Consider the following 21,403-nt stretch of genomic DNA (forward strand, 5'->3'; position numbering starts at 1 on the left):
GAAATGGACAAAATCAGAAATTTAAGAGTAAGAATCCCTCCAAAGGAGGTGATCTGCTCAGTGGCGTAGCGTGGGTTGTCAGCACCCGGGGCAAGGCAAGTAATTTGCGCACCCCTAACCCGTGGATTTGCGCCCCCTAACCCTAACCCCCAAATGTTGCACCCGGTGCGGCCAGCCCCCCTTGCACCCCCCACGCTATGCCACTGGATCTGCTGGTATCCTGAACCCAAGTTGTTTAGGGTTTTAAATGTCCATACACACAAAAAAGGAAACTCTTGAACTTGGCTCTGTAGCAACCGCCATGTGTAGAGCTGGGTGCCCCACCTCACATCATGCAGTGGCTATTGCAGAGCTTTCCAAACTGTGTGTCGCAACACATTAGTGTGTTGGCTGCAATGTGTAGGCGTATCGCACAAATGCTCCCGGCGCCCCCCTTGGGGCTGGAAAGAGGTTAGTTTAACCTCTGGTTTGCTAGTAAAGCTGAATTACTGTGTTGCAAAATGATGCATGTCTAAAAAGCGTGTCACCCTCATGAAAAGTTCAGAAAGCTCTGGTTAGTGAAATATATAGTCAAGTGTGATTTTCATGCTCTTTATTCAACTTATAGTAGCAATGAATGAAACTTTTCCCCAAACCTCTAGCTATATATACATTATTTATTGGCTCCAGCAGGCCAATCAGGTTGCTGCTTCACTTCATCCAGGAGTCTGGATGAAGCGACCCCAGGTCGCTAATTCAGTTATACCTGGAGCTGGATTGGGTGGCTCCTGTGGACCAATCAGACTGCTGCATTCTGGATCCTATTGTTCTAGGATTCAGCTCAGTACATAACATCCCTCCCCTCTAGGTTCCAGTCCTGCCTGGAAGGTTAGCATTCATTCATAGTCTTCAAGGTACGCCAGCCACCCATTGCAGCCTGGGGTGTTCCTTGGTCAGGGGTTCTGGTTCTGGCTTGTGTTCTGAGGCTGCTGGCTGTGACAGGGCTGTTTGGTCTGGCGCTACCGGCCCATTCAGTCGTGGCTCTGGTTCCCGTGTCCTTTTGGCCTCGGGGGTCCCCTCTGTACTTACTGATTCTGCCTCCCCTGTCCACCCTTCCTGCTCTACGGGCCTTACCACCCAGCTGTCCCCTTGGGACCCCTCTGTCCCACCCTCCTCCAGGTTTTCTCCTGGGAATCGTTGGTGTAGCTGGTTGCAGTGGCGGCGCCAGAATTGCCTTCCCTCCCTCCCGTTAGCACCTTGTACAACACGGGACCAGTCACCCTGGTGACTGTGGGGGGTACCCATGCCAGGCCTGCCCCAAAATTCTTTGCGTACACTGGGTCCTAGGCCACGAAGGTCTGGGGGTTCCTGCCTTTCCCTGACATTTATATGTCTAAAGCTGTTTCACCCTCCTCTTTGGCCAAAGAGGTTCACAGAGCTGGTTGCATAAGAGGGCCTGCAGGTTTACAGTCAAAAATTCATGAAGCAAAAGGAAAATTTGCAGGGAGGGAAGAGGAAAACAAACCAACCCTGGCCCCAGTTTTTATAATTCTGAAGTTCTTATAACGATGGAATGCAGAGTTCAGCAAGAGGGGGAACTAAATGGAGCTACTCTCTCAGGACAGCTTGAATTCCCAGATGTGGTTGGACTACAACTCCCCTCATCCCTAGCTAGCATGACCAGTGGTCAGCGATGATGGGCGTTATAGTTCAACAACATCTGAGGACTCAAGATAAAGAGTTAGTCAGGAGTGACCTGTGTGGAAAGTTTGAGAAAGGCTCCTCTTAATAGGGTTGGCATCTCTCAAGCTACACAGGCTAGCTGATCATAGCTTGCATATTATGTATATTTATTTTGAAATTGTTTCCAACAGGTTGTGTTTACCACAAAAATCCTGAGGCAATATGGGATACAACCTCTTTCTTTTTCCTGGTTTGGCTCATGTGCTCAAAAAGAAAAAAAAAAGGCAAGCGGTCAAATGAAGGTAATAACTACTACTATTACAATGGTGGTTAACAGGTAACAATTAGTATGATTATTCTAGCTTCTCTTAGTATTCAAGCATAATGATAAACAGGGGGGTGAAGGAGATATTTCCACATGGTAAGGATTTGCAAAAAAAAAAAAAAGTGATTAAGCATGTTCAGTTATAGCTGCAAAGAATCAGGCTGAAATATATCCGTTCAGTCACGACGCTCACAGAATGTTCTTGGTCAATGCTATTTTCTTCCTAAAATGGCGTCAAAGTGGCCTGTTTTCTTTTGCTGAATCTCCTTAAAGCCAGCAGCACTGAGGAGCGCATTGTACACTGACGGGGTCCGTTCTTTTCCTTGAGTACAAAGCAGCATAACCAAACCGAATATTTGAGCTTCCACTGGCCCCGTTCTGTCATCATTGAGAACTATTTCCACTACTAGAACTCCACCACCTGTTTCAGAAAAGGACATAGAAGATGTATCATTACATATTACAAAGCAGCATGTTACTTTTCCCAGGTGTCCTGGGATCAGAAGCTCAAGAAATAAAGGAACGCAGCTGAGCCAGAGTGGGACACAGACATAAGGGGAAGGGGCCATGGGGAAATCCATGCGGCTTGGAATGAGAATCAGTTCCCACAGGAAACACCTTTGACACCATGCACCTACCAGGCTTGCAGTCTTTGTTCAGTCTGGTTAGCAGTTGCACACAATTCTCATCTGTAAAGCTGTGCAGGATCCTAGCCAAAATATACAGGTCAGCTTCTGGAATTGGATCTTTTAAAAAATCACCTGAAATAAAACAAGTAGCAATCTGGTGAAATAATTATTATTCTTACAGAGAGAATACATGATTTTATCTTTCTCCAATTTGTAGCTATACAATGAGCACTGCTGTCTCCTGGTGCTTCTACTGTGAAGAAGGAAAACTTAGCATAAGAAGACCTCACTCTCCTTTCCTCCTCCTGCGGTTTCAAGTAGCTACTATTCAGGATACTGTCCCTGATCATGGAGGCAGAGCATACACCATGACAGCTAGTAACCGTTGATGGACTTATCTCCAGGAATTTGCCTAATTCCCTTTAGAAACCACCCAATTTGGTGGCCTTCACTGCCTCCTGTTCTGTTCTGTTATCATGTTTGAATTCTATGTCTGATCTGGCAAGAACTCCCCTGGAAAGGCTGATTTATGGAGCAACTGGTCTGGGAAAATTAATGAGCAGACGCTTAGACTTTATTTCATCAGAACTGTCAAAATGGCGCCTGCCACTCGAATAGGACTTTTGGATCAGCATGAAAATCCACACAGGAAGATAATAATGTTTGCTTCAACTCGCTTGTGGAAACAACTCAGCGGTTATTAAGAAGAAAAACGATAACAACAAGAAGATTGGAAGATGGGACTTGTGAACATCAAAGCAGCAGAAATATGAGATGATTGGACCCTTACTGAGCTCGAAGCATGGATACCCCCAACAAAAATTTTTAAAAATTCGGCAAAATATTTGGATTTTATGATTTTATGATATGTATTGGTATAATTCGGATTAATTAATGTGATATGATTGGATTGTTAAATGGAAAACTTAATAAAAAATATTTTTTAAAAAAAGAAACCACCCAATTTGGTGGCCTTCACTGCCTCCTGTGGGAGTGAATTTTATAGTTCAACTACGTATGTGCTCCCATCAACCCCAGACAGCATGGTCGGGGATGATGGAAATTGTAGTCCAGCCATAATTGAAGGGTCACTGATTCTCGACCCCTGCTTAGTGCATGGCTGTCTTGTTTGTTAGTGGAAGAAAATGATCTAATATATGTAGGATAAAACATCATTTTACCTTTGTGAAAAGTAATTCTGTGTTCCTCTGAGGAGACAAAATGCTTCTTTCCTGTTTCCACTACTTCAGGTAGGTCTAAAATGGTCACTGTAGAATTTGGATAAAATGAAATATATTCCTTTGCTAGGGCTCCACTGCATCCTTAAGGGGAGAACCAAAGGGGGGGAAATGAACATGTTGTGCATATCAAAGCTTTTTCCAAAATATTCTGCGCATATCTCTAAGATAGCACACCAGATAGGTGGCTGTTCAGTCATTTCATTCAGTGGTAAGTATGTGCTGCTTCTGCAGTGGCGTAGCATGGGGGGTGCAGGGAGGGCCGGCCGCACCAGGCGCAACATCTGGGGGGGAGCGCGCTCGCACACGCAGCTCTCTGCCGCCACGGGTTAGGGGGCGCAAATTACTTGCCTTGCCCCGGGTGCTGACAACCCATGCTACGCCACTGCACTTCTGCAGTTCTGAGATCTGATAGTTCAGAGCTTGGGTCATGGGTTATCAGGCGGTGAAAGAACAATATTGTACTTGCACAATACAAAGCAAAACCTTGTGCTACAATTATATCCTGTTTAGCAGGAGCAATGAGAATACAGACCAGAGGAATATGAGAGTGTGCCAGGCAGGAGTGGCCAGAACTAAGGCCAACACACGTCTTTTCAGTGGACCTAATTGAGACTTTGGTAATTTGAACTCAAGCTTGGTATTTATTACCCATGCTATGCAAAAATCTCCAAATGAATCCAAACTTCAATGTCTAAAATCCCTGGTAGAGGACAAGGATCCTGAGATCACGTTAAGGGTCTGTATGATTGCTATAAAACTTAGAGAACAAGCTGTGCTATCATAATGATTAAGGCCTTCAATGATAATTTTAGGTTATATTTTAGTGACTAAGTTTTAATTTATATATTTTTTAACTGTTGCTATATTTGTATTGTCTCTGTTATACCTGATTGCAAATTCAAATGTATCCCTATCATGTTTATGACTTCCTTGATGTTGTATGTGAGCTGGAACCGGTCTGTGACTGAAATAATAAAATTCACAATTCACAAACTCAAGTCATCTACTGCCCTTCTCCCTACCCTACGCCACCAAAATATACAGTGGCTACAGCTCAGGACAAAATGGGATGTTCTACAAGAGCAGCCTTATCATTTCAGAGTACTAGCATAGGAAGACATGTGAGAATTTATGGTACTTACCTCCCACATCACAAACTAGTGGGAAATTAGAGAGATCAAATGCATTCAACACAACTCGACCACACAGACTCCACATCTCATGCATATACTCCATGAATTCTCGCAAGCCGTTCTCTGATCTAGTAATTCAAAATAGCATTGTCACCTAACAGAAGGGATACCTTTGAACAGAGGATGGTTCTAAACAGGAGCCATATTCCACATAATGCTGTTGCTTTTTAGTTGTGTGTGGATTTCCTTTCCTTTCTTCGGCCTCATCCTCCTTTTTCCCATTGATACCAGTGGACAGATCATGATGAGATCTATCCATAATCCATACACAAATTTAAATATTTATTTATTTATTTATTAATTATTATTATTAATACATTATTTACTGTAACTGTCCCTCTCACCAGTATGTCAAACCCTCAGTTTTTAAAATTACCTTTGACAAATTCCCTTCTCCATTTTTCTGACTGCATTTCCCTTGTGATTGCATCTTCCCCAGTGAATTGGACAACTAAGGCTTCCTCCAACTCTGCTGTGTGTGGCATGACATTGTTAAGAACTCGACTAAGGACTGTTTAGTATGCCCAAACTCTTGCATCTGAATTCCATCTGGATAAACATTGCATATCTTTGTTTCCATCGGTGGCCTAATTTGTTATTAAAAATGGAACAATTCTACAGGCTGTGGTTCCTAATATATGACCACTTAGACGAGGAGGAGGAGGAGGAGGAGGAGGAGGAGGAGGAGGAGGAGGAGGAGGAGGAGGAGAAAGCACCCCTCTTCAAACCTGCTCCTCTGCATGCTCAGTGGAGGCACTTAATTTAATAATGCTTCACATGGAGGGGTCTGGGTGTATTAATTGATGGGCAGAAGCCTATATTACTGGTCATCCTGAGGAATAATTAAGCATTGATTCAGGACCTCATACAAAAAGAAGGGTTGAAGTGGACTGACTTCTCATTTTTCAAGTGATTTATATTATATTATATTAATCATTTTATTTTATTTTGCTACACATATTATATTATATTATATTATATTATATTAATTATATATCAATCCCATATTTTGCTACTATTTAGGCTATGTTTTCAATTGCAATAAATAACTTTGAATTCTCTTTACACATTTTTCCTTAACTCAGTTTTTTTACTGATCAGTTTCTGCCCAAGGATAATTTTGGCCATGGCATAAGCTGCCTCTTGGCAGTTGAATTTGATCGGTAGCCCCTATCCACATGTTTCAAACCTTCTTTCTCAACTATTTCCCCAACTATCACAATATTCCAACTCCAGGAATTGTTAAATAGCGCAGGGCCTCTACTGCCTGTACAGGATGCCCCCATAATGAGCAAGTGGGGATGTCTGTTGACATGTCTGAGCACACATTGACCTCTGGATTGTGGAAAACTGCACTGAAGCAGTGATAAGGCTCAGGAAAGGCTATTTGCTATGACTGGAAGCAGTTCTGTGTCAACAGTGGAAAGTTCAAGAGGTAAACAAGGCAGGGTCTTCACAACTAGTCTGTTAGGGTGCCAACTTGAATAAAATATAGTGTGATCGCATGATAACTGATCACATGATGCAGTTCATACACATAGTTTGAATGGGAATGTCCATCAACTTGGGGGAGGAGACCTGCCCCCTCAAGTATTTTATTGTGGGGGCTGAAACTCCCACAGCCCCCAGGAGTAGCCTCCTATGTAGTTTGTGTAATGTAAGACCTGCAAGGAATCTATTTTTAGACATCATGCTTAAATGGGGGGGGGGACCAGGATCCCAAGTCTGGCATGTAGTAAGGGATCTCCGAATATCATTAAAGATAACTATCAGAGAGGGAAGAAAGCAACACTGGATAGAAAAATGCTGGAAAGGTGAATATGTACAAGTTAGCAATAGGTTTCACACAAATTGCAAAAGGAAAACTTTGGGGTTGAAGCTCCCGTGGCCCCTAGGAGTTGGCTCCTATGTAGTTTGTGTAATGTAACACCTGATAGCAAGGAATCTAATTTTAGACATCAGGTGAATACAAGTTAGCAATAGGTTTCACACAAATTGCAAAAGGAAAGCTTTGCCCATTCTTTAAAAAGAAACAAAATGTAGAAAAATATAATTTTTCTGTACCTGTTAATAGCCTCATAGAAATTTTTTGTAGAACTGTCACTTAATCTATATGTCTGAGTCTCTCCTTCCCTGAAATAAAATATTTGTTTTAGTTTAACAAAAAATGAGCATTGTAACTACAGAATTAAAATTCAGACTCTGCAACAAAACAACTAAACCAAGTGTGCTACTCATACAATTACATGTGTTGTCAAAGCTGAGTCTAACCAACACAGGTTTGTTTATTTGTAACGTCTGTGAGTTTTACCGTTTTATTACCCTTTTTATCAATCTCCTCACCTCACAGAATCAGCCAGGTGCTGTGCTCTTGTATAGACAAATTCAGAACTGAACTTCATGGAATAATACTGAGTCTTTGGGCTTCTTTTGCCAAGGTAGCGATTGGCAAGGTCAGTATTTCCATAAAGCGCTTAAAACAAAGGGGACAAAAGATTAATGTTTCCACACCTCTGTGCAAAACCCCTTTCCCTCCCCAATTCTGCAGGGACAAAATGCTTGAAACAAGGATAATGAGGCCGAATACACATTTCTATGATTCCACGGCATGCTGCCCTCATTGGAAAAAACGTGCAACACCAAGACTGCAATTTCCCAGCTTCTCTTCCAGAGAAAAGTATAGAAAGACTAGGCCTCCACCTGCTGGCAGTGGAACTTCAGGGTACAAAGCTACTACTAGGAGTGGCCATTCCAAGATCTGGAGCGAAGTATTAGAAATCTATGAACAGCAGGCAACTTTGTTCCACTGTAACATCTAAGTCAGAAGGACAAACTCTGAATGTCCTGAGCTGCATGGGTGCTTAGTGACCGGCTCTTGCTGCCTATTTGCTACTGAGCTTTCTCACTAACATTTGTAAACAACTAGGTACCAGCACATCTAAAAGACCATCTCTCCTGCTATGGCACAAATCACCCTTTACAGTCATGAAAGGAGAGTGTCACCTGCATGCCTATTGGAAAGAAAGCCCTTTCTATTTATAGCACCGGCCCTCTGGAAGAGAGATATGGGAAGTTCCATGTGCTTCAAACATCTCCTAAAACCTCAGATGTTTCCCTAGGCTTATTTGGATGCTATTCTGTTCAGTTGCTGGCTTGATGGTTTAAAGTTATCTACTGAAATTGATTTTTTAATGGTATTTCTACTTTATAGTGTTGGTTAAATTTCCAAATAAAGAATAAATACTTTGGTTCTGCTTCCTTTCCACTTGCAGGAACTTGTAGCCAACACAGGCGTCCAGCAGTCTCTCCATCCCAAAGGGATTGGTACCCAGACGTTCAGCAATAGACACTGAAGTCAGCGGTTCCTTGGACTCCATCAGCAGATCAAATACACCAAGATCAGAGGCAGTAAACATAATCTGGATGCAAAAAGGGCGAGGGAGTACACAAGGAAATAGTTAAAAATGGTCTATAGTTACATATGTTCTAAAAGGAACAAGATGCTTTTGAAACACAAAAAGATTACAATACAGTTCAAGTCCATTTCAAAGATTACAATACAGTTCAAGAAATAAATGTAGTACACAGGCATTTTAAGCAAGTTAATTTTGAATTATTGCTGTATCCCACCTGTGCTGTGAATCCCATACACAGATTCACAGTTCATCTCATTTTCTTGTTAGAACATTCAAGTGACATTAACAATATTCGAAGTTTCTGCCTTTGTTTGTGCTGGGTTGACCCCTGTAACAGTAAGATTTGCCTTGCCATTTAAAGGCATGTTTGATTCTACACATCCATTTACAAGTCGAAAGTTTCAAAGTCCTTGCAAGTATTAAGTTTTGCAGACAATACTTTTACCTTGGATATTAGAAATGCATTCTGATTCCAAAATAAAATTTTCAAAGCTTCAGCTTCTTCTCTAGTACTCATTGTTCTTTACTGTTCTGAGACCTCACAGTTTTCCTCTGATGAGCAAGTTGTGGTCCTTTTATTCAGAATTCACTGAAAATAAAATGATAAACATCTAATGATAAATGACTGTGAGGCCAGATATGTTTATGGGAAAGTCTTCATCTGCTAAGTAAAGGGATAGGTGGAAAAAGGATTTCTTTCTCACAAGTGCAGAAGGAAGGAAGTACCTGGAAATTATTGATTTTGCCTATGTGAGTAAAAGTGATATCAGAACCTGACAAGTGAGATAAAATCAACTAGTGTCTGGAAATGCACAATTAACAAGTTATTGGAGAAAGTTCATCAGAAGAGAGAGCAGCTGGTTTGGGGAAACCGCTCTTGCTGAAATGAGGCCATTTGGAAATTCTTAAAATATAGAAACACATTATGAAATGATAGCAGCTTAACAAAGAAGCATGACATGAAAGTCACATAGTAGGAGCCGTTTCTGTGCCCAAGTCAACAAATACGAATGGCAAAAATTCTCAAGAGACTCACTTCTAAAAATGAATTATTTGTTATGCTGATATAGAGAATCATGTGAAAGAAAAAAGGTGATTCCTAGAGAAAGAAAATGTACAATCAGGAGTTTCCCAGAGAAAGGAAACGACATGACAGAGTTATTAAGAATCAGAGAATCCAGAAACAGAAAGGTTTGAGGCAGGGGTGAAGAGTAAGGGACCGCTTACCTGTGGAGAAGCAGCAAAAACAAGTTTGTTGTGCAGTTTCACTCCCCTTTTTATAGGTTTGTCAGTGGAAAGAGGAATGCTAGCACCCCCCCTTCTGTCAGCTGGCTTTATAGTCTCTTCCATTTCCTTGATGTTAGGAGGCACCCACCTGGAAGGACTGTGGGTCAAGATGCTTTTTCAAAGTATAGTATTTGTGTTGTGCAATAACAACAATCTCTGTCATCACCAGTGCTCATTATGTGCCAAGTTCATGGTAATTTATTGCAAGTTCATGGTAAAGGTAAAGGTAAAGGTACCCCTGCCCATACGGGCCAGTCTTGACAGACTCTGGGGTTGTGCGCCCATCTCACTCAAGAGGCCAGGGGCCAGCGCTGTCCGGAGACACTTCCGGGTCACGTGGCCAGCGTGACAAAGCTGCATCTGGCAAGCCAGAGCCGCACACGGAAACGCCGTTTACCTTCTCGCTGGTAAGCGGTCCCTATTTATCTACTTGCCCCCGGAGGTGCTTTCGAGCTGCTAGGTTGGCTGGCGCTGGGACCGAGCAGCCGGAGCGCACCCCACCGCAGGGATTCGAACCGCCGACCTTTCAATCGGCAAGTCCTAGGCCCTGAGGCTTTAACCCACAGCGCCACCTGCGCCCCTTGCAAGGTAATAAATACTTCATACTACAGGTAATAAATACTTCATGATGTGTATCTGATGTATAAACCAACTTTTCAAATTACTTTGGTGCTCTCTTGCAAACAAATGCGTTAGAGGCAACTGTTTTGTTTTTTTAAAAAATCATATAAAAATCTCTAAGTGGTTTATATAAAAACACCATAGCGTTCAATACAGATTTTCTAAAACAAGATAAAAACAGAATACAAGTCTGTATTACAAATAAAACTGATCAGTGTATGAAATGGACAAAATTAAAATTTTTAGAGTTAGGATCCCTCCAAAGCTTGAATGAACCAATATTTCAAAAAAGCATTTAAATGTCATTACTTTCTCCACACCACACATTATTTCTGCAGGACATTGCCAGGGTGCGCACCATCACTGAAAAGTTCTGCTTCCATGTTTTCACTAAGTGACTATCTACTGGGAACATGGAGAGCCGTCTTGGAAGATCTTAAAGATTGGCTTGGCCTTTACTGTAGGAGGTGATCTGCTGGACTCCTGAACCCAAGTTGTTTAGGGTTTTAAATGTCCATACACACAAAAAAGGAAACTCTTGAACTTGGCTCTGTAGCAACCACTGCAGAGCTGGGTGCCCCACTAAGTGGCTATTGCAGAGCTTTCCAAACTGTGTGTCGCAACACATAAGTGTGTTGGCTGCAATGTGTAGGCGTATTGCACAAATGCTCCCGGCGCCCCTCCAGGGCTGGAAAGGGGTTAGTTTAACCTCTGGATTGCTAGTAAAGCTTAATTATTGTGTTGCGAAATGATGCATGTCTAAAAGGCGTGTCACCCTCATGAAAAGTTCAGAAAGCTCTGCGCTAAAGTCTGGGCATGTATGATGGAAAGCAGAGGCAGACTAGGGTCTGGTGATGAAGTCCCTCAAAAATTCCACCAGAGTGCTGGAGCTTCTCTCAAGACAGCTAGATAGCGGGGGTTGAACAGCACTTTGGGAGGGAGAATAAAAGGAGCCATTTCTGAAGGAGAGGGTTGGAAAGGGCTTGAGATGGGAGATAGGGTTTAGCTTGAGAGATAGGGACAGGGAGGGATCAGGGTAGGATTTGACTGAGGAGGGCTGCTTCTGGTTTGAGTAGAACATCTACACTGAAGAGACGATCTATAGCAAGAGGAAAGAGCCTCACAGCTTAGATAGAAGACTAGGTTTAGTGTCTGAGGAAGGTATACAGACAGTCATCTGGAGGGCTCAATCTGAGCCGGGAGAGGTAGAACCTGTGGCAATTAAGGATACCTGGGCCTCATTCTAGCTGGGGGGGGGGGAGAGTTATTCTAGGTAAAGACAACTCCCAAACCAGTAACAAGGGGTGAGGTGATCCCCTGGGTGTGTTATACTAATTGCAATACCTCAGGAGTGGCTAACTGGCAAAATGTGTCCCTCGCTCATGAACCAAAGTATTAGGCTGTGAAGGCAGCTGTCAATATTATTTTATTGCTAAAATGGTATCAAAGAAGCTTGTTTTCTTTTGTTGAATCTCTTTGAATCCAGCTGCGCTAAGCAGCGCATTGTATTCTGATGCGGTTCGTTCTTGGCCTTCGGTAAGAAGCAGCATCATCACAGAGTATAGTTGGCACCTTACCGGCCCCTTTCTATCTTCATTGAGGACCATTTCCACTGTTAACACTCCACCACCTGTTTCAAAATACGTTTCACCAAGTTAGGACAAAGATATATATCATTAGCAGAAAATGCCCGACACTGTCCAGGAATTCAAAGAAACCAAAAAATATTAAGATTTTCAAATGGATAGTGTAGTTTGTGAATTTCAGCGTTACACACATACCAACTCAGTGCTTCAACCTGACCCAGGGAGCCAAAAGTCATGTTTTAGCCTGCCATCTTGATTCAAAATGGCTCCCATTGTCCAAACATCAACAAAGAACACCGCCCCACCTCTGGAACCCTCATGCCAAGTTGGGTGATGATATTTTGAGAGGTGGGTGGACCTATGCCAACAAATGGGTGTTTTTTCAATTCGCCATCTTGATTCAAAATGGCACCAGACACCCAAACATCAGCTAAGTCTGCCACCCTCAGTTCGGTAACCCTTGGGCCAAGTTTGATCTCGAAAGGCAGCTGAACCCATAGATGGACAGAAAGACATACCACTTTCCAAAAAGCAGATTACTTAGTTCAAAACTGCAGAGTTCATCTGAATTTATCCAAGCATTCTGGGATGATCAGAAGCGATGCAGCTGAACCCAAGTGACATGGGCAAATGTGGGACAGTGCAGCAAGGCTTTGAGTAACAAGGGCCCAATTTCCGTGGTACCTTTAGCTCTTCTGTCACTCTGCCTTCTCTGAAGAAAGGCCTGAGCCTCCCATTATTGTAGCGAGGAGGCTAGGATTAGTTCAATTTTAGAGTCACAGAGCTCGAGTTTATTTTGTATTCCGTTTTGACATTCTGCCTGCTTTCCCCCCACCTTTTACTCTTAATAAAGTTTCTTAGTTTCTCTGCTGAAGTGTGTCTTATTGCCAATAGCCCCACTTGCCATATGTCCGGGTTTTCACAGACACTTTGCCGATTCAGTGAAAATCGGGCGCCATTTTGCTACTCGATTCCCAGACTTGTCTGGGAAAACCCGGATATATGGCAGCCCTACACATGCCTAGATGCTTGGCACTTAGGACTGGAGTTGTAAGTGACCAGCAGAATCTGCAGAGTCAAGAGGGAGTGTTGACCATCTTTACACTGTAAGTAACATAAGAAGTGTTTGAAATGCAGTTACTTTAGTGCATCCCAGGTCCCCTCCTATCTGGAGAGGCAGGAGTAAGTGGAAGGGCAGTGGCATTGGCAGCACTGAGGGGCTGTTGTGTTGTAGTTGGGCAACGAAGGGTATGTGAGAGGCTCTCTTGGGCTTCTGCCCTTGGTTACTCCTGCCCCATCTTTGCACTGATCATTGATCTGTTCACTGTATAAATACACATACCAGGTTTGCAGGCCTTGTGCAGTCTGGTTAGTAGCTGCACACACTTCTCATCAGACCAGTCGTGCAGGACCCTAGTCAAAATATAGAGGTCAGCTTCTGGAATTGGGTCTTTAAAAAAGTCCCCTGTAATAGAATAGGTAGAAAATAAGCATATTTTCTTAAAGCAATGCAGTAATAATTCACTGTATCTTTCAGAAATCAACAGTTACTAAGGCCCAGCTGCTGCCTGCTGTTTCTTCTAGTGCATGGATGAGGAATCTGGGGACTTCAGATGATGTTGGACTCCAACTCCAATCAGTCCCAGTCAGAATGGCCAATTGTCAGGGATGCTGGGAGCCGTAGTTCAACAGGCTTTGGAGGAGCACAGATCCCGATTCCTACAGAGCTGTTTCCTAGCTCTGCTGGATCTCTCAGCGGCGTTTGATACCATCGACCATAACATCCTTCTAGACCGTCTTGAGGGGCTGGGAGCTGGGGGCACTGTCCTAAAGTGGTTCCGCTCCTTCCTCCTGGGCCGTGTTCAGAAAATGTTGGTGGGGGATGAGTGTTCAGACCCCTGGGCTCTCACTTGTGGGGTGCCTCAGGGTTCTGTCCTCTCCCCCATGCTTTTCAACATTTACATGCAGCCACTGGGAGAGATCATCAGGAGGTTTGGGCTGGGTGTTCATCAGTATGTGGATGATACCCAGCTCTACCTCTCTTTTAAATCAGAACCAGTGAAGGCGGTGAAGGTCCTGTGTGAGTGCCTGGAAGCGGTTGGAGGATGGATGGTGGCTAACAGATTGAGGTTGAATCCTGACAAGACAGAAGTACTGTTTTGGGAGGACAGGGGGCGGGCGGGTGTGGGGGATTCCCTGGTCCTGAATGGGGTAACTGTGCCCCTGAAGGACCAGGTGCGCAGCCTGGGAGTCATTTTGGACTCACAGCTGTCCATGGAGGCACAGGTCAAATCTGTATCCAGGGCAGCTGTTTACCAGCTCCATCTGGTATGTAGGCTGAGACCCTATCTGCCTGCAGACTGTCTCGCCAGAGTGGTACATGCTCTGGTTATCTCCCGCTTGGACTACTGCAATGCGCTCTACGTGGGGCTACCTTTGAAGGTGACCCGGAAACTACAACTAATCCACAATGCGGCAGCTAGACTGGTGACTGGGAGCGGCCGCCGAGACCATATAACACCGGTCTTGAAAGACCTACATTGGCTCCCAATACGTTTCCGAGCACAATTCAAAGTGTTAGTGCTGACCTTTAAAGCCCTAAACGGCCTCGGTCCAGTATATCTGAAGGAGTGTCTCCTCGCCCATCGTTCTGCCCGGACACTGAGGTCCAGCTCCGAGGGCCTTCTGGCAGTTCCCTCACTGCGAGAGGCCAAGTTACAGGGAACCAGGCAGAGGGCCTTCTCGGTAGTGGCGCCCGCCCTGTGGAACGCCCTCCCATCAGATGTCAAAGCGATAAACATCTACCTGACATTCAGAAGACATCTGAAGGCAGCCCTGTTCAGGGAAGTTTTTAATATGTGACATTTTAGTGTATCTTTCATCTTTGTTGGAAGCCGCCCAAAATGGCTGGGGAAACCCAGCCAGATGGGCGGGGTACAAATAATAAATTAATTAATTATTATTATTATTATTATTATTATTATTATTATTATTATTTATTATTATTATTATTATTACCCTAGAGTTTTGCTATCTTGCTTGTTAAAAGAAGAATGATCGAACCAATGTAGGCTCTTGGGAAAACACAGTTTACCTTTCTGGAAAGTAATCTGGTGATCTTGTGAGGACACATAATGGTTTTTTGCTTCTTCCACTATTTCAGGTAGGTCTAAAACTGTCACTGTAGAATTTGGATATAATGAAATATATTCCTTGGCACATGCCCCAGTACATCCTTGAAGGGAGAACAAAGAAAAAATGAAAATGTTGTGCACCTCAAAGCTTTATCCAAACACCCCTGTGCAAAAATTTAAGAGTAGCACATCAGATAGGTGACTGGCAACTTAGGGCTGAATGATGTCTGGTTTTCAACAGCATGATTATCACCAGCTAAACATCACAATATATATCATGATGTCTGAAATAAGGAAGGACCCATGGAGAAGGCATTTGCTTGTGTGCTTCTCCCACTTTCTAATTTGTCAGTTCTTTTATGCCAATAAAGTACCAAATTTCCAGGAGAAAAGCATGTAGATTCCAGCTGTTAGAGCATTTCATCTGTTCTTAGACCATTTCATCATGTGGGCTACACAAATTAAATGAGGATGCAAACAGCTGCAAATGCACAGTAATCTCCAGTGTGGACAAACTCTGTTTCTCCCATTGCTCTTGATACTGCAAGACTAAACACAAGTAGTATCAAAGTACTGTAGCTTGAAAGATGTTAATGAGTTTCTATTTGTCTAATTCATTCTCTTGTTTTGCAACGTTCTTCCTGCTTGGCTTTCTCCACCACTCAGTCATGGATCCTTTCACTTTGAGTGTTATCCACTCCACCCATTTTTGCCTTCCCTTCACAAATCAGAAACATACCTGTAGCACTTTCTCATTTCTATTCTTCCTGCTTTATGATTTTGAGCTAGTAGTAAAGGACGATATTGTGGAATTTACAGCACTTACCTCCCACATCACAAACAAGGGGGAAATGCGAAAGATCAAATGCAGTCATAATTTCTCGGCCAAACAGATGCCACTTTGCATGCATAGCACCCATGAAGATTTTTTGCAGCCCACTCTCGGATCTAGTAATTCAAAATTGCATTGGCATATAAAAGACATGAACGTTTCATACAGAAATTGCTTCCAGACTAGAGCGATATTCCACAAAATGCTCTCGCTTTCCCATTGTTAGCTGCATGTAGACGTTTAGCAATTCTAAAAATGTTCACCCCTGTTGGTAGATTTTATTTTCTTTTGTCCGATCCTGTTATTCCCCACTTATACCAAGGGGCAGATTGTGAGCATATCATACTGATCCTGGCCTAGCTGCACTGGCTGCCAATTAGTTTCTGGACCCAATTTTAAAGTGCTGATTTTACCTATAAAATCTTAACAGCACTGGGCTGCAATACCTCAAGGACCGCCTCTCGCCATACAAAGCAACCCAGACCCTGTGATCATCACCTGCTCACATGAGATTCGAACCGCCAACCTTCCGATTGGCAAGTCCTAGGCTCTGTGGTTTAACCCACAGCGTCACCCACATCATAGGTTCCTATAATTTATCAATACCTCAGAATGGTTTGTTTGCTCAGCATTTGCACAGCTGTTCCATGCACCTCCATAACCTGCTTCTTTGGTTAAACCCCACTTCCCAATTTAGAGCATGTCAAAACTTCAACATTCTTCTTATTACACTTTGCAATAGTCTCGTCCCTCTTTTATTTTTTACAGACTTTTTAAAAAAACACACACAACAAAACAAAGTGAGACAGTCATTGTGTCACATGCAGGTTTACAATGCAAGAACTTTGAGCTACGGCACAATGAAATGAAAACTTTCACCCATTATGAAGACACAACTGAAGCTAGTGAATGAAGTGCCTTGTCTCTTGCATTAATGTAACAAATTAAAATCTGAGAATGTATCTGTATCTGTCTGAATTACTTCCCTAAACATGTTGCATCACTGGTTGCATTTTGCACCAGATCTTTGAATATTTGGCTCCTTCATTATATCCGAATAAATATTGTGTGTGCATTTTTAATGTATATTTTAGTTAAGTTGTATACAAATGCCGATAAATGATATTGCCTGTTAAGGATTTGACACAGAGAAAGAGGGAGGAGAGAGAGGGGATATTCTCTCTAATGAATCCTTAACACTGTCCATTCAGGACCCCTGAACACAACGAAGGGCTGGAATGGAGACTTTTATCTTCCTCATCAGCAACCCTTGACATTTTCTGACACATGCTTTCAGATTCTCTTTCCCAACTATTACAACATTCCAACTTCAGGAATTGTTAATTGGCACAGGACCTCTGTGCTCCACCAGTAACGAGAGCTTGAATATCTAATTCCAATGCAGTATCCTGATGCACATACCCAAAATGAGGTGCAGATGCATCTGGTCTGAGCATAGACTGATCTCTGGATAATGGCAAACTGCATTGTACCCATGATAAGACTCTGAAAAAGCCATTTGTGAAGACCAGATGCAATTCTGTTTCCATATTGGAGCATAGTGGAGGCAAACCAGGATATTCTGCACAACTAGGCTGCATAATATAAGCCCTGGTTGTAGACATCACCCTCACACATGCATAAAACAGGAACCCAAGTTTGGCATGTGGTAAGAAATTTCCCAATAATCTGATAACATTTGGAGAATGGAAATGCAACAATGAATAGAGAAAACACTGGAACTGTGAACACAAGCAAGCAATATGTTTCACACAAATTGCAACGGCAATGGTCACTTTGACAAGAAGCATCCCAGGTTTTCTCCATTCTTCCAAAATCAATATCTAGAAAATCTTTTATTTTATTTTTTTTACCTGTTAAGAGCATCAAAGCAATCTTTTCCTGAAATGCCATATACTCTATCAGTCTGACTCTTTCCTTCTCTGAAAAAGAATATTTGTTTTAATTAAATGAAAATTGAGTGGCGCGCACACACTCATACCATTATCATGTTATCTGACTTTTTAATGAAAGATTTATACTATTGTATAAACAGTTTAGAGGGGTTTTTTTATTAAGTAATATATAAATATTGCCTAAGAAAGTACATTAAAAAAATTATGTGTTGTCAAGGTTGACTAACAATCACAGGGTTGTTTGTTCGTGACATGCATATACCACCGTATAACCAGAGTTCTCTGAGTAGCTTACATATCTCAGTGATTCCAAATCTATTTTTAAATCTCAAATTAGTGACCAGAGAAGAATTGAACCAATTTCACCTGGATGTACGTATATATTCTTAGACTTTTAAGCAGTTAACATAAAACAATATAAATTATTAATTAAAAGTAACAGAAAACCAAACATTATACAGTGACCTAAATTTATCAACATACAATTAAAACTAACAGTTTGAATATAAACATAATAAAATAACTTATACTACAAAAATATATAAAAAGAAGAATGCTACACTACAAAAGAAAACCCCTTTCGCTTCCATTTTAGCAACATGCCTAATTGCAGTGTTGCTCTTTCCAATCGTCGTTTAAAATAAAATGGTAGTATTTTTTGCGACGGGGCACGATATTCCTCATTCACTTAAAATCTCTGGTAAGTGGTTTAGCAGATATTAAGAGATTAATTTTAAGCCAATCAACGGGGGTCCTGAAAAGGCACTCTCCACAAGGGAGACCGTGAACTCCACCCACAACAGTTATGTCAGGACAGCTGCTGTAGACAAAAGACAGTAGCATGCAGACAGAGAAAAGGCTCCATGCTGCCCCAGCAGAGTCAAAAAGCAGTTGCAGTTCTGCCTGTACCTTTCAACAGATGAGCAACAGAAAGGGAAGCACTAGGAACTGCTCAATGGAGCCAGCCCTAGTATGGAAGTGCCAATACAGTGGTACCTCGGGTTAAGTACTTAATTCGTTCTGGAGGTCTGTTCTTAACGTGAAACTGTTCTTAACCTGAAGCACCACTTTAGCCTATGGGGCCTCCTGCTGCCGCTGTGCCACCAGAGCACAATTTCTGTTCTCATCCTGAAGCAAAGTTCTTAACCTGAGGTATTATTTCTGGGTTAGCAGAGTCTAACCTAAAGCGTATGTAACCTGAACTGTATGTAACCCGAGGTACCAGTGTAGTTGCATCTGGGATATGGAGCTAACCAGCCTTGGCACTGTGGCACAGCTTTAGGTGGCAGTTTCCTGCTTTAGTGATATCCTTCTCCTCACCTCACAGAATCAGCCAAGTACTGCATACCCATATAGATAAATTCAGAAGTGAACTTCAAGGAATGATACTGAGACTTCAAGCTTGATTTGGCAAGGTAGAGATTGGCAAGGTCTGTGTTTCCATAAAGAGCTTAAAAAGAAAAGGGACAAAAGATTAATGTTGGTTTTTTTTTTGCAATGATCACCAAAACCCAAAGCCCTTCCCAATTATGCAGGAACAAAATGCATGAAATGACAGGCATGGAGACATGAAACACCCCCCCCCCAAAAAAAACCCCACCTGTAACCTGTTTAAATACAACACTGCAGCTGCAAAAAAGGGAAGCAACTACAGCTCAGTGGGAAAGCTTTTTATTATTATTGCTGAAGAGTAGGGTAACAATGCTTTAAAGAAACAAGCTTTTCCTCTTGAATACTCTCCAAAGTGATTTGGGAAGTTCTGTCTGCTGTGTGCTTCAAATGTGTCCTAAAAACTCAGATGTTTCGACAGGCTTATTTGAATGCTACCCTGTTAAGTTTCTGGTCTGCTGGTATAAATTTATTTACTGTATTCCTGATCTCTTTCTTGGATTGTATTCATTGGCTTTTGGTTTATACAATTTGGTTTGGTTTGATTTGATAATTTGGTTAACTGCTTAGGGATCTCCCCCAGAGATGCTAAGATGTAAGTAATAAATACTTTGGTTGTCCTTCCTCTCCACTTGCAGGTACTTTAAGCCAACACAGGCCTCCAGCAGCCTCTCCATCCCAAAGGGACTGGTACCCAGACGTTCAGCAATAGCCACTGAAGTCAGCGGTTCCTTGGACTCCATCAGCAGATCAAATACACCAAGATCAGAAGCAGTAAACATAATCTGGATACAAAAAGGAGCGAGGGAGTACAAAAGGAAAGAGTTCAAAATGGTCTATAGTTAGGAAGTTCTAGAAGGATGCTTTTGAAACAAACAAACAAACAAACAAACAAAAATGTCACCATAAATTATTGTGGCCCCTCAGATGGTGTGGGTTGTGACTCCCATTGTTCCTGATCATTGGCCATGCTGACCAGAGCTGAAGGGAACTGGAATTCAACAACATCTGAAGGGCCACTGGTTCTTCATCCCTGCTGTAGAAAACGCTGGCAAAAAGCACTGGGGGGGGGACAGAATTCTTCCAATTTTTGTTTCAGAGTGGTACAACAGGTTTGGGCAGAGGTTGACACTTCCTCTAACAGGGGAGCATCTCCACGGGCTATGCTTACTGCGTGAGCACAGAAAAACTGGATTAGAAAAAGGAGGAATTTGAGAAGGAAGTGCTGAAAAGGTTTTCAGCAAATCCAAGAAAACGTGTTTTAGTTTAGATTTTTTTAAAGCTTAAGATTTAAAAAGCTGGGTTTTTTGTAACTTTGCAAATATACTCATTTACCACATGAAAGCTACTGCCTGATTTTTTTTATTTATTTGTTTAGCTTCCTAGTTTTCAAATGACTGAAAATTTTGACAGATTTTTTTTACCTTTATTGAACTAACAGAACTGGACAACAGAGGCAAAGCAACTGCTTCTGAAGGCCTGGGCCACTCCCACTCTCAACGTGACTGGCTGTCTAAACTCCCAAGCTGCAAATTGTAACTCATAGTTTAAGGGCCAATGGCAGTGGCCCAAATCCTGAAATGTTCTGTGATTGGATATAATATATCGAATCGGAATGCAGCGGCTCAGAATCCTTCGTCCAGACTCAAGTTCAGGCAAACAGAGACCACTGAATACATAACAGTCGAGACATTTCATTCCGAATCTACTAGACAGAGCCAAGCAGAGGAAAATGACAGGAATGTGTCCTGCAGCCGCCGCCCCCCAATATAAATCCTGGTTAAGCCCACCATCCATTAACAAGCTGAAGGTTTGAAAGTCCCTTCAAGTTTTAAACTTTGCAGACTATACCCATCACACAGCTTACCTTTGGGATCATAAATGCATACTGGTGCTGAAACAAGATTTCCACAGCGTCAGTGTCTTCTGGAGCACTCATTGTTCTTCACTGCGGTGCCCAATACCCGACAGCCTGTGTCTGAAGAAAAAGTTGCTTTTGACAGCACCAAGACCTCTCTGCTTGCGATGTTGCTATCCAGTGTTAGCTGAAAGTGACCATAAATATTCAGGTAAAATCAAAGTAGACACAAGAGCCTTTATAAAATGACTAAGTTCAGAGCGGTTTATGGAAAAGTCCCAATCTGAGAAAAGGGCAGGCAGAGGTGGAAAATT

The 21,403-nt window shown here is 42.4% G+C and overlaps 1 protein-coding gene across 1 annotated transcript; it reads right to left on the reverse strand.

Moving 5' to 3' along the window:
- Window positions 1–1,959: 1,959 nt before the first annotated feature.
- Window positions 1,960–21,200, reverse strand: LOC309368813 (acetylserotonin O-methyltransferase-like). Its single transcript, XM_081909121.1, has 15 exons — window positions 21,099–21,200; window positions 19,842–20,016; window positions 19,163–19,292; window positions 17,801–17,869; window positions 15,921–16,042; window positions 15,055–15,195; window positions 13,303–13,425; window positions 11,808–12,004; window positions 8,295–8,481; window positions 7,394–7,523; window positions 7,115–7,183; window positions 5,000–5,118; window positions 3,798–3,938; window positions 2,626–2,748; window positions 1,960–2,408 (listed from the first exon to the last, which is right to left on the reverse strand). The coding sequence occupies exons 1-15, from the start codon at window positions 21,168–21,170 to the stop codon at window positions 2,200–2,202; spliced, it is 2,007 nt and encodes a 668-aa protein (XP_081765247.1). The 5' UTR covers window positions 21,171–21,200; the 3' UTR covers window positions 1,960–2,199.
- Window positions 21,201–21,403: the final 203 nt, after the last annotated feature.

This window comes from Podarcis melisellensis, assembly GCF_964234715.1.
Source record: "Podarcis melisellensis genome assembly, chromosome: 4".
Lineage (NCBI taxonomy): Eukaryota > Metazoa > Chordata > Lepidosauria > Squamata > Lacertidae > Podarcis > Podarcis melisellensis.

Coding starts and splice junctions, on each gene's coding strand:
- LOC309368813 (XM_081909121.1), bottom strand. CDS start 21,170: ATGAGTGCTCCAGAAGACACTGACGCTGTGGAAATCTTGTTTCAGCAC. Junction 19,293..19,841: donor GGAGAGGAAGGACAACCAAA/GTATTTATTACT, acceptor TTTCTTTTTAAG/CTCTTTATGGAAACACAGAC. Junction 13,426..15,054: donor CCAGATTACTTTCCAGAAAG/GTAAACTGTGTT, acceptor ATTCTATTACAG/GGGACTTTTTTAAAGACCCA.